Below are 14,351 nucleotides of genomic sequence, written 5' to 3'. Positions count from 1 at the left end.
ATATTAGTTAACCATGCATATGCCATATGCTTTATCTTTGCCATCATTTAAAGTTCATGACAGTTCTTTTTATTATAACTCAATTTTAGAGTCCAAAAATTAGGGCTCAGAGAGACGAAGCAAATCGTTCAAGCTCAAATAGCTAATAATGGGCAAAGAAAGGTCTCAGGTCTTGCCTATCTGACTTCAAAACCTGCTTTCCTTCTGTTCAAATATACAACTCTCCAACTATAACTGCTGATAGAAAATAGTTATTCAACCTATATTCATCACTCATACACATCTACTATTAGTTCTTCTTTGTTATCAACTGTTGACATTTAAATAAAACAGATTAGACTATGGTTTTATTTTTTGAAGAAAAAAGCAAGTGAAATAATTTCTGAAAAGTTAGATCAATGACTAAGCCAAAAAACCAAACCCATTGCCATTGAGTCGATCCTGACTCTCTAGGTTTGGGACATACAACCATGTTTATTAAATAATTACTGTTCATCCAGTGTGATAAGGACCTGCAGGCTCCAAAATTAAGATACAGTCTCTGTACTCAAGGTACATTTAGGATCAGGAAAGTATACATCACAAACACACACACCATCACACACACACACACCATAAGGCAGTAGGGGGCTATATCCAAAATAGCTAGATTAAGAGATAGGCAAAATATTCAAGAATAAATGTGTGACACACTGGATGAGAAGCATGGAGGAATCACAGAGAAGAGCCCTTTGGAGAGTCTACCTGAGACCCAACAGTAGTCATTTATACAGCTTGTAAAAACGTGTAGCTACAAAGCATAAGTAAGCATATTTCAAATAAAATCCTTTAGTCAACTGCAAATTGGTACGGATTTTTGGAGTAACCCTTTAATATAAGTGTGAATGAGGTGTAGTGGCTTGGTTGGATGACACAAGTTAAACAAAATGTCTCAAAATCATAATATGAAGACCCAACATGTGGACGGCTTTCCATTCCTTTCTGCTACAATATGCTGAACTGAAAGTAAACATCACTATTGCTCAGGTCATTCAGGAACCTTGGCAGAGGTGTCTGCCCTCTTTTCCTTTCACTGTGGGGACGACTGTGTGCAAACAAAATTGCTGCTGAATCACAGTGTCCCAGTGCAATACCTGGTATAAGCTCTTCAGTATACATTTGTGGAATGTTTGAATGAGTGAGTGATCTGAATGATCTGAAGACTGAAGTGAGTCAGTAGATGAGAGACAGATACAGAAAGAGAGACAGAGAAAGATCAACCAGGTACTGATTCTGCTTCTATCACGTTTCCACACCATTGTCCTAATACTGCCGACTCAACTGAGAACATAAAGTCTTTGCTATACCTGACCTTGAGACCCAGCATTTGAATTATGGTGTTGGTGAAGAATATTGAATATACCATGGACTTCCAGAAGAGCAAACAAATCAGTCTTGGAAGAAGTACAGCCAGAATGCTCCATAGAAGCAAGGATGACGAGACATGTCTCAAGTACTTTGGACATGTTATCAGGGACCAGTCTCTGGAGAAGGACATCTTGCTTGATAAAGTACAGCATCAGTGAAAAAGAGGAAGACCCTCAGTGAAGTGGATTGACACAGTGAGCTCAAACATAGCAATAACTGTGAGGATGGCACAGGACCGGCAGTGTTTTGTTCTGTTGTACATAGGGTCTCTATGAGTCCGAAGTGACTTGACAGCACCTAACAAAATAACAACAACAACAACATAGAGATGGGCACATCGGTTTTTCAGTGGTAGAATTCTCTCCTTCCTCATGGGAGACCCTGTTCGATTTCCAGCCAGTGCACCTCCTGCGCAGACACCATCGGTCAGTAAAGGCTTGCCTGTTGCTATGATGCTGAACATTTTTCTGTGGAGCTTCCCGACTGAGATGGACTAGCAAGAAAGACCTGGCTATCTACTTCCAAAAATTAGCCAGTGAAAGCCCTATGAATCACCATAGTCCAATCCCTAAGCAATCATGGGGATGGCACAGGAGCGGCCAATCTTTTGTTCCATTGTGCATGCAGTTGCCATATGTCGGGAGCTCACTCCACAGCAGCTAAAAACAACATCTTTGAGACAAGTGGGCTGCTATGTACATGAGTTTGTAAAAGACCAAGGCAAAGTAAGTGGTGAGAAATCACTGGAAGCTTTGTTCACTGCAGTGTTCACAGATTAAACCTTGCCGTAATAATTCACAAGGCAAATCTGTGATTAATAGCCATGCTGTGGTTACTTTATACTTTCTGGTTAAATTAGTACCCAGAAGTGGAACAACTTTTGTTCATTTTAACCATTGCCTTTAAAAATATTTCTAAAATACGTATTCTGTTTTGGTCAGTACCTTTGGGGAACATATTTGAATCATGGATAACTGAGTATCTTCAGAGATATTCAGAGCATGATGTCCTTTGTTTCAGGAAACAAACATAGGAGGCGAGGAAGAGCTGAATGACACTGTAGGAACTCCCAGGCGTCGGGAAGATGTTCTGTTGTCATGTGTGGTGTTTTCGGTGTTTGCTGGTTTTATGCTGAACATAAGCTGTTTGCTCAAGATTTTTCTCTTTATGTTTAAAGTTAAACATAGCAATAAAGCTGCGATTAACAGCATTTGAAGTGAAAGACACAGATAATTAGAGTGATTTCCAAATATCTACGGGCCCATTTACAACCACCTGTGTACCACTGGTGGTGCAGTGGTTAGGCGCTCAGCTGCTAGCCGAAAGGTCAGCAGTTCGAACCCACCAGCCACTCCGTCGTAGAGAGATGTGGCAGCCTGCTTCCGTCAAGATTACAGCCTTGGAAGTGCCGTGCGGCGGTTCTTCTCTGTCTTGTAGGGTTGTGATGAAGCGAAATCAACTCAAAGGCAATGAGTTTTTCATCTTTTTTGGGGGGGTTATGGACCACTATGACACCGTGCCCCTGAATTTGCCTTTAAGTGTATGACTAATATGACTAAAAGGATACCACACAACGCCCTGTTCAGCAGCCTACACAGAAATGCCATCTGTCTACTTGCCTCCTGGTAGTGACCCCTGTAAAATGGAGAGGTTGGTCTCCTCAGTCCCTGAACTGTGTTCCAACTCTAATATATCTTTAATTCATGCTGTGTTTTTCAGTTCTGGCTTGCTGACGACTGCTGGTTACAAGCAAACTTATATCTGGGTCTTCAAGACTTCGATCTGGAGGACCAGAGGCCATATTGCTTCAGTGTCATGGTTGGCCATGGGAAGAGTCATTTGTTTAACGTAGAACTTGGGAGTGAGCTAGCTGTCTGGGAGAGGTCGTTCCAAAGAGCTACTTTCATGGAAGTTCAAAGAACTGGGGTAAGTTAATTCAGAGTGTTTTTTTTTTCCAATAAAAACTTACTGGTGATATCTAAAATACAGTAATTAGACTAGTATAACAGTTTATTTCAGAAAAAATCAGTCTTTACAGGTTGAGCATTTTTTATCTGAGTCACCGTGTTCAAAATGATCTTCCTGCTCAGCTATTATAGGGGAAAAATAAGACAGATTATTTTGTATCTGCATTTATATTTACCGTGATTAAAAGAACTAAAACACTCCAGTTAGGGACTTAACATATTTTACAGTGATATATTCCTAATATAGGTGTATACATCATGAAACTTCTCATAGGCTGTGTTTATAGGAGACAAAACAAACAAATAAACAAAAAATGTAGTGGTTACTTGGATGTTTGTAATATTTTAATGCATTTAATGTCTCTTCCTCTCAAACTTAATGGTTCGAAAGAAAATGTAAAACAGCCCATGCATCTGAATGCCTTTTCCCTTCTTGTCAACAGCAAATAAATCACTTACAAATTTGAATGTATATTAGCTGGATAAGGAAGAATGTATTATCCTCATTATTTTAAATAGTATATTCTTCAAAGAGGATATGTATGCTAGAAATAAGAATGACAAAAAAAAAAATTAAATGAAACAAGTGTATCAAAGAGGAAATTCAGTTCCGCACAAAAGTTCTGGTTTCATTCCTGGCCGAGCCCTGATAGCTGTGAACTTTAAGAGCGAGTTACTAACTGATGACAGCTAATTTATTTGGGAAAAAAAAAAAAATTTTTTTTGGAAGTGAAATGTTCTGAATTATCATTTATCTCTCCTTCAGGTTGTTAAAATGTATAAGGGCTCCTTGACGTGAGGTGTCCTTACAGAGCAGGAGGCATCCCTTTAACTATCAAATGTTCACTGAAGTCTATTCCTCTGCAGAATGAGGTTATACTCAGCTTCTCATGGAAGCCAATTGTTGGTTTCTTCCCAGGCCCCTGACATTTTCTCCATCAGTTGAGTATTATTAACTGGAATTAAAATTGATTCCCAGTGCTTATCATAACCTTTATATTTGAGGCATCCAATTCATTCAGCCACTGCAGATGAAGTGTTGGAAAGAAAAGTACTAAATATGGAATCCCATCTCAGGGGCTTATTCAAATATGTAATGATTTTTCTCCACTTAGAAATTGTGAACACAGAAAGTTTAAGTTATTAGAAGACAAAGTGAAAGAATACTTCCTGGATGAGGTGAACTTTTTGTGTATATATATGTATATTAGATTACAGCAATAATCATTATGTTTTTATATAGAAAATAGAGAAATAGGAAGAATTCTTCATATACATTGGTTGGTATACAGGGGCCATGGTGTTACTCTGTGTATTTTTCCAGTTTGTGCTGCCTGACAGAGCATAGTTGAGTGATATTTAAGTCATGTTTAAAGGAAGATGGCGGGCAAGTAGGAGAACATATCCTGAATAAGATAAATCATAATATCCTAGAGCTGGAAGGAAGCTGACAGGTAATTTCATCCATTACTGGGACATAACAAAACGAGTGTCTGAATCATCCTAGATGGATAAAAGTTTACCTGTCATTCTTTAAGAGTGGAACTTCTCCCTTAAAAGTAAATTCCCCAAGCAGTCCTTCCTTATGCTCTGCCCTTTTGTTCAAAAATAAAAAACGAGGGATTGGCACTTTAACAGTGAAGAAATCTTTTCTAGAGGAAGTCTTTGTTGTTGGTAGGTGTTGCCGTGTCTGTCCTGACTCATAGCGACCCTGCGCACAACAGAACAAAACACTGGCCGTTCCTGCACCATCCTCACAATCGTTACTATATTTGAGCCCATTGTTGCTGTCACTGTGTCAATCCGTCTCATTGAGGGTCTTCCTCTTTTTCTGATGACCCTCTACTTGATCAAGCGTGATGTCCTTCTCAAGGAACTGGTCCTTCCTGATAACATGTCCAAAGTATGTGAGACGAACTCTTGCCATCCTTGCTTCTAAGGAGCATATGGTTGTACTTCTTCCAAGACAGATTTGTTCATTCTTCTGGCAGTCCATGGTATATTCGGTGTTCTTTGCCAACAGCATAATTCAAAGACATCAGTTCTTCTTCGGTCTTCCTTATTCATTGTCCAGCTTTCATGTGCATAGGAGGCAATTGAAAATACCATGGCTGGGGTCAGGCGCAGCTTCATCCTTAAAGTAACATTTTTGCCTAATCCCTTTTAAAAATCATTGGTATTTTGGGCAGGTGGAAAGGAGGGAAGAGGCATCTAAGTAGGGAGAATCGAAAAATGAGGCTAATGATAGAGTCGTCCACTGAATGAAAGATCTGAAATTTAAATTAGAACATTGGAGACAGAAATGTGCCCAGGTGAATTTTTGAGAAAGCAATTTCAATAGTCCAGGCCTTCTGCACCACCCAGTGACTCCAAATTGCCGGGAAATCCATCTGTAATTTCTTGGTTATCTAGATTTAGGCAGTAAAAAGAAAGAGGATGTACATTAGAATCATTCTCTCTCCATCAACTTAGACAAAATATTTCTCAAATACTCCATTACTCAATCTGCAAATTAAGGATTATATATACACATCATAGAATAGTTATAAAAATTATACTAATTTTTAATCCATACTCTACACCAGGCTGTATGCATCTTACATATGTTATGTATTTATTTTTAATATATACCTGATATCGAATTGTTGGTTTTCTTCTTTCATTTCATTAAATAAGAAAACTAAAGTTCAGAAGAGCTAAGTGCTTCTTAGGGAAGAGCTAAATCTTCCCTAAGAATTTCTCTCTCCAGAGTCATGTTCTTTTTACTAAAACATGCTGCCTCCCATGGAACAAACAAACAAACAAAAATGAAATAGAGTATGTGAGTACATCTAGAACAGTTCCTGGCATACTTCAGGCACTCGATAAATGCTAGTATTCTTGAGCAGTTAGTATGACTGTATTTTCTCTATCTTCTATCTCTATCACTGCTTTTTTCCCAGTAGCTTTTCCTTAGCCTGATTTTTCTCAACCCAAGGTTCACAATTTAAAGTCTTTAACAAGATTTAAAGGTTTATAATTTTGATTATAACGAGCCCTGGGGGCACAGTGGTTAAGCTCTTGGCTGTTAACTGAAAGGTCAGCAGTTTGAACCCATCAGAGGCTCTGGGGAGAAAATAATTGGCGATCTGCTCCAGTAAAGATTATTGTTGTTAGGTGCCATCAAGTCGATACTGACACATAGTGACCCTATGTACAACAGAAGGAAACACTGCCCAGTCCTGCGCCATCCTCATAACCGTTCTTGTGTTTGAGCCCATTGTTGGAGCCACTGTGTCAGACCATCTCCTTGAGGGTCTTCTTCTTTTTCGCTAACCCTCTACCTTACCAAGCATGATGTTCTTCTCAAGGGACTGGTCCCTCCTGATAACATGTCCAGTGTACCTAAGGTGAAGTCTAGCCATCCTTGCTTCTAAAAAACATTCTGGCTGTATTTGTTTCAAGACAGATTTGTTCATTCTTCTAGCAGTCCATAGTATACACCATAATTCAAAGAAATCAATTCTTCTTTGGTCTTCCTTATTCATTGCCCAGCTTTTGCAGGTATATGAGGCTATTCAAAATACCATGGCTTGGATCAGGCGCACCTTAGTCCTCAAAGTCACATCTTTGCTTTTCAACACTCTGAAGAGGTCTTTTGGAGCAGATTTGCCCAATATAATAAGTCATTTGATTTCTTGACTGCTGCTTCCATGGGTGTTGATTGCCTCTAAAGATCATCACCTAGGCAACCCGTGGGGCAGCTCGGCTGTGCTCTATAGTGTCACTATGAGTTGGAATCCACCCGACAGCACAACAACAAATTTTGATAATAATGATTCTTCTTTACTAAGTGTAGCAGGCTGTGGGGTGACTGTTTTCCTGCATATATTAGCTTATTTATTAGTTTTCTATAAGGATTTCTGAAAGATAATCCCTGCACTCTTCAGTAGCTCTCAATTTAAACTCATGGCACATTTCTTCACAGTAATTTCTCAATGAATTTTAATTGGAGTAAATTTTACAGAAAAATTCTAAATTTGCAATGATTATACATTACAAAAATTAAACAAAGTTACCAAAAATTCAAATAGCAGGTATATCTGTAATATAGAGAATAAAAGCGCTTATGATTCTACCTTCTCCATCAACTTCTGGTAAGCTCAGGTACAAATGTCAATAATACGCTGTATATTCTTCAAACTATTTTTATACATATTCTAGCTTTTTTTCTTTTTTCTTAAAAATATATATGTCACATATGCATACTGCTCTGCAATGTGAAAATCATTGAACATTATTTTCACATCAATTCATCTAAATTTGTGTTTTACCAGCAATATCCTTTTAGAAATCTTAAAATCTCTTTAGTAAATAACAGCAAAAATTATAAAATATCTGTATCAGATAGTATGCCTTTGGCTACAGGTGACAGACATCTCTTGACTTACACTACCTTAGACAATAAGGAATGTTGTTATTTTACATAACAAGATTTCCAGCAGATACAGCAGCTCTTCCCCCATCTGTATCCTGCTGGGCTTCGAGACTGAGTTTTTCCTTAGGATGGCTCCTTTCATGGTGCTAGGATATCTGCAGAAGCAACTGAAGCAACATCCGTTCTTCTTAATGTTCGAAGAAGTAACCTCTCCTCTAGCCATTGAACGTAGGCTCATTCCTTCAGTCTGCCTTTGTCAGCTTCGAGGAGGAACTCATCAGACCAAAATATTTGTCAAAGAAATGTCATCTGTTGATAGGTTTTGGTTTTTGCTAACCAAAGTCGATTTCTAGGACAGGATGAAGTCGGCTTCCCCTAAAGCAGTGTAAAGGAGGTATGGATGCATAAATAAAATTGGAGTTCCGTTAGAAAAGAAAAAGTAGGAGATGGGTGTAGACCATACAGACAACAGTGTCCTCTACAGTACCTAAATAAAAATTCAATAAGAAACATTCTGAAGGACACAAAAGAACACTTGAATAAATGGACATCTGCTTGGTCTTCATAGACTATTAAAACATATACCATGCAAGATCCAAATGCAAAAATAGAGTTTCTGTATTTCCAGTTCCAACACTGGTCACAGATACTTCTCTTGTTCTTCAAGCATTATGAATTATTCATGTGGGTTTTTTTTTCTAAATTTTAGTAGGAAATTTTAAAAAGTGTTTGCTACATGAATGAATGGGTGCACAGGCGTCACTAGGGGAGTGTGAGTGGTGTGGACCACACCAGTGCCACTATCAATTTGGCTGACACCAGAATGACTGTCTATAATACTTCTGTGCAGTTTCAGCAGAAATTTATTATTTTTTATAAAAATATACCTGTAGTTAGATATAACAACAAGAACATTTTTTGTAAGCCCAGCTTATATGTATCAATATACCTGCAAGGCTAAAACTCAGTGCTAATTTACTTTTTGAACCTTCTAATGCGCTCCAGTCAAAGCTGCCATTATTACCTCATTACAATGATGCTTCAAATCTCCTGGTTTTGTAGGCAGGCACTACAAGCATGCACTGTTTTCATTGCTGTTGGTGTTTTTATAGTGTGATTTTGTCAAATTTTCTGGTGTTTTAGGTACAATATTATTGTGGTAACTAGTATTTGTGAATCTGTATCAATAACTTTCTTGAGAATAAAGAGGCAATTAAATGAAAAGGAGCCATATACGGAAATTATGATTTACAAGTAACATTAGTACAAAAAAACATTACTAAGGATTCTGTATGGCCTGCTATGGGAGGAGGTCCATGGGGGAGGGGGTGACACCATGATTTAATGCACTGAGTGGCACCAACCCTAGTGACACCAAATGGGTGGGTAGATGAATGGATGGATGGATGGGTGGGTGATATCCTGTTCTACATATATACAGAATACTTCCAATATATTAAGAGATTTATTGAGAAATTTATTTAAAAAATGGATACATATGTTTAGATTTAAACAGCTCAATGACCAATAGTAAGTAATGCATTCCAATGTACAGAACCAAACAATAAAGCTTTGTCTGAATCAGCAGTTCTCACGCTCCACTGCTCATCTAAATTAATATTTTTTAAAATATTGAGTCTGGAACTCACCCACAGATATTCTCTGTGGGGCTCAGGCATCACTGTATTTTTTTCTACAAGCCGCCAGATGATTCTAACGTACAGCCAGGGCTGAGAACCACTGGTATAAAATAGTATGTGGAACACCTTCAGTAGAAACTTGATTGACTATTAAAAAAAAAAAAAAAAACCTTCTCCAAACTGGATATTTTTTTCTCCACTCCCTATTCTCTGAAGATAAAGTAAAATAAATCAATCTTAAATGAATTTATCATATCTGGAAAATATTTTGTTTCAATTATTAAGTTTCTAGAGATGAATCTCAATCTCCTATACTATTGGAACTTGTAGCCCAAAGCAGTGAGAATTGAGGCGCAGTAAGATAATCAGTTTTTTTTTTTAAATATACTGATATCATTGTTCTCATGTCTGATCAAGGAAGTAGTCTTAATGCTGTTAAAAACAGATATCATAACATAGCTGGAAATAAAGGGAATTACCGGAAAGGAAACCAATTATCTGTCCACATTTATACAGTCTCAAGCATTTTATCTAAGCATTACTATATATTAGAGTTGATTTATAAAGTCTGCTCAGAGATTATTAATGTACCAGTGTAAATGATTTGGTCATTTTCCTTGGCCCCATATGAAACAGAAATGAAATCAAGTCCATATAACCAGTCATTATGTAGAAGGAGTATAACCATTATTTGTGAAGATTCTGTACAGTCAAGATTCACTTTGCTTCCCCAGAGCTCATTATCATTCTAGTAAGAGATCGATCTGATTTCAACTTTGTCATGAATTATTCATCCCAGACTATTACCTGAAGATGGAGAATGTGTAAGAAACTATCAAAAACCCACTATATCTGGGAGATGTGTTTGGGATGTGTTTTTCTTTACATTTACTGGACCCTGCTGAAGTGGTTAAGAGCTACGGCTGCTAACCAAACGTTCGACAGTCCAAATCCACCAGGCGCTCCTTGTAAACCCTATGGGGCAGTTCTACTCTGTCCTATAGGGTCACTATGAGTTGGAATCGACTTGACGGCAGTAGGTTTGGTTTTGCTGAACCACAGGAGAGGGCATGCCAAGGGTTGGCTGAGGAGCAAGTTGGAGAATTTCTAGAGGACTCACTCTCCCATAACTTCCCTGATTTTTTGGGGGAATGGTGCCACAGCTCCTCTTGGATAGTAATGGTAGAATCGGGGGAAAAATACACACTCATGAAAGCTTAGATTAAGTCTGTCTTTAAGTCAGGTGGATTCCAAGCCTCAAGTTCTCTCAGTTTAGAAGCAGAGAGGACTTTTTCCCCAAATTAGTTGAGTTAAAGGATGTGAATTCAGAGACCATGCCCCCTATTCCTTAACCTCTTCCATCATTGAGGAAGATACCACGTTGTCACGACAGAGAGCCAAACCAAGTCCAGACATAAAACACGAGGGGAAAACATGGCCACTCATTACTGGCAAGAATGTTCTGGCCACTAAAGCTATTTGAAAATAGGATAGACTAATTTGGGAAAAAGTAAGGCCCCCTGTTATTAGATGCATTCAAATGGGGGCTTGCTTGTCAGGGATTTTTACAGAGGGAAATGCTGAATAGAGAATTGGACAAGTTAACAACTTTTAATATTAGAGTAGATTGATTAGAATATTGGCAGTAACGTTTGCCATATGACACATGCAAATATAAGTAAGTTTTTTCAGAAATGTGATCCATTGAGATAGTCTGACAAAGGAGAAAGCTGAAATTATGGTAATATTTTTATAAATTTAATGAATTATGATAAATTTCAGCTTTCTCCTTTAATAAGGTAACTGATGACTTGATAAGTTAATATACTTATGGAATCATCACTCTCTATTTAGAGAATTTTAAAATGGAAACCGAGGGATGTGACTAACAAGCCTACAATTTTGATGGAAAAACAAAATGTAGCATAAATTAAATATGTATTAAATGTTTCTTCTGGTATAGGCAGAGGAGCAGGACATTGGTTCGTCTGGCTTCTGCCAACCTCACCGACTTTGTGTGTGACATTTTCCTATTTCAGGCATCATCCTCCATCTCAGCAAAGGCCACACCACTGGCCTTTCCTGTCATCCCCACTGTTTGCTTGCTCTTCCTCAGACCCTCTGCATGGTTTATTCCTGATCATCCACGATGATTCAGCTTACTGTGAGCACCTCTAAGAGTCCTCCACAGCCATCCTCACTGAATGACGCCCCCCTCCTCTGAGCGTATCTGTTTGTATGTCTGTTATCTCCATTCAGTATTAGTTTCCTCAAGATGAATTCTTTGTTACATTCATTTCCGTAATCTTAGCACCCTCGCAGAGCCTGGCATGTGGTAGGTGCTCACTAAACAATTGATCAGCGTCTATCCACCAAATGGTCGTTCGCACAGTGTGTACAGAGAGCCAACCATGGAGGCCTTTCTCTCTGTGCCAGCTCTGCTCTCCCAGCACCTGCAGACTTTCCCACTTTATGCTTCCCCACATTCTCAGGCCAAAACATGGCAAGTCTAGGATCCCAATGTATTCCCTCTGCAACCCAGAGAGGTGAAGTGCGTTTCCCAAAATCACACGGCCAGTTGGAGGTGGAGCTGAAGCTAAGGCAAACATTTTCCAACTCCTAGTGCAGTGGTTTTTCCATTTACTATGCAAACGACCTTAAACTCTTGCTCCCTCCCCAACCTTATAATATAATAATAATAAATGGCTCTATATAAACAGTTGATTTAAATCAGTCTTATGATTTGGCCTGATTGTATGTGATCATTTTTTGATAAGAAATTAGGAAACAGGTTCTCCTGTCTCCTCCTAGCGTTTTTCCTAATATTTCACGCATACATATGCAAAAGACTAATTCAGACAGTGGCTCAGCAGCTCACCAGTTCTAACTTTTTGTCTGGGCCATACCTGCCATTCCTATGTTTTGTAGGCTTGCCTGTGTATTAGAGGTAAACACAGGCAGTGGGATTTTGGGTTTTCATCATCCTCTCCTTGAATATGGCTGGTTTTCTTTTTTTTTTTCCTCCCAAATCCACATTTGAACAGGGCCCAAGAATATTAGGCCTGTGTGGTGTGTTTATGAGTATTTGTCTCTGGAAGCAAATTTGAGCTCTTTTTTTAACTCAGCTTTTTTCTGTCACCTGATTATAATCCATTTTTGCTTCATTGCCCTCCTGAACAGGTTAAAAAAAAAAAAAGCATTTGAATATTAACAAACATTTGTTTTGAAGGTGCAAATGAAGTATTTTAGGTACTTTCAAGAAGACTTTATAAATTATAGTGAAGAAATAAAAAAAAAGAAGGAAAAGAACATATAAATCTGATTTTTAGAGGCAAATATTTAGAATAGGGTGAGGAAAACTACAAGATCTTATTCTATTATCATGTAATGTATCACATCCAGGGGCAGAAACTTCATCACATTTCTTGTTTTCAGTAGCCATTGAGTCAATTCCGACTCATGGTGATCCCGTGTATGCAGAGTAGAACTGTGCTCCATTGGGTTTTCAAGGCTGTGACCTTTCAGAAGCAGATCACCAGGGCTGTCTTCTGAGAAGCCTCTGGGTGGGTTTGAACCATCAGCCTTTCAGCTAGTAGTCAAGCATTTAGCCATTTATTTGCACCACCTAGGGAATAGTCCTTTACAATTAACAAAGCATTTTCACACAAATTATTGTTTCTGCTTTTCCTAAGAACTCATTTAAGGGGTGCTTGATAACTAAAAGAAAACACTGGAGCCCAGTGACCTTATGATTGGCCCAGTTTCACACGGTTCCTGAGTGTGGAGGGAAAGCTTAAAGATAAGTATTTTGGTTCCAAATCTTGATTTTTGTTTTTGTTTTTTCATTTCCTCCTTAGTACATGCTACACTGGACAGTAGCCTGCATTGGTATTTTAACCTTCATTTTCTAGATAAGATGAAGCTCAGGAAAGTAACTTAATAAACCTGGTTTAATAGAGCTAGTTATTTGGTCAGGACTAGGGACTTCAGCATAGCTTCCAGACTAAGACAGACTAGGAAGAAAGGTCTGGGGAGCTGCTTCCAAAAATCAAAACAATATGGATCACAAAAGTCTGATCTCTTTGTGCTTGGGGTTGCCATGAGTTGGGGGCTGACTGGATGGCAGCAAACAATAGCAACAATAGAGTTATATTCAGTTAGACCAGATCATGATGGCAGCAAACAATAGCAACAATAGAGTTATATTCAGTTAGACCAGATTATGTAGCAATCAGTTTGTCTGTCCTCTACACAACATTCATTGAATAGATGGAAAAATGTGACTTCTACTTTCTCATTTCCTCACCTGGAACAGCTATCACTGTAGTATAAGGATGATATTTAAAAGGGTAAAATCATGACCCTCAAGTGAATATAAAGTGAACATTGTTCAAGGCTTTTATTTAACTCATTTATTAATGAGGGAAGCATGAGTTATTCAGTTTAAAGAGCACTTGAAAAACTAAGAGTAAACAGGCAGTTTGACAAAGATATACTAGGATATGATGGCTGAGTTAGATATAAAACGAGTTAAAATCCAACAAGGCCATAAACTGTAGATTTGAGGTTGTCTGTTGCTAATTGCTTCTCTACCAGACAAAAATCACAAGTTAACTTTCCTTTCAAGGTTATGATCTTTTGGATGTAAGTCACCGGGCCTGTCCTTCAAGGTGTCTCTAGGTGGGTTCGAACCACCAACCTTTGGTTAGTAGTCAAGAGTTTAACCATTTATGCCACCTAGGGGCCGATTCGCTATGAGTCAGAATTGACTCAATGGCAATAGGTTTGGTTTGGTTTTTTAGGGACTAATTGATAATTGCTTGCACCACCCAAAAAACCAAAACCAAACCAGTGCCATCAAGTTGATACCTATAGGACAGAGTAGAACTGCCACATGGGGTTTCCAAGACTGTAATCTTT

The 14,351-nt window shown here is 38.3% G+C and overlaps 1 protein-coding gene across 1 annotated transcript in view; it reads left to right on the top strand.

The window, feature by feature from the left end:
- Positions 1-14,351, top strand: part of SNTG2 (syntrophin gamma 2) — a 315,981-nt gene that overhangs the window by 206,362 nt on the left and 95,268 nt on the right. The window contains exon 13 of the mRNA XM_023728305.1: positions 3,127-3,333. Coding sequence (XP_023584073.1) covers positions 3,127-3,333 — 207 coding nt within the window. The remainder of the gene's footprint in view (positions 1-3,126; positions 3,334-14,351) is intronic.

Source organism: Trichechus manatus, unplaced genomic scaffold (genome assembly GCF_000243295.1).
Source record: "Trichechus manatus latirostris isolate Lorelei unplaced genomic scaffold, TriManLat1.0 scaffold00023, whole genome shotgun sequence".
Classification (NCBI taxonomy): Eukaryota; Metazoa; Chordata; class Mammalia; order Sirenia; family Trichechidae; genus Trichechus; species Trichechus manatus.
This window is presented reverse-complemented; position numbering and strand designations above follow the sequence as displayed.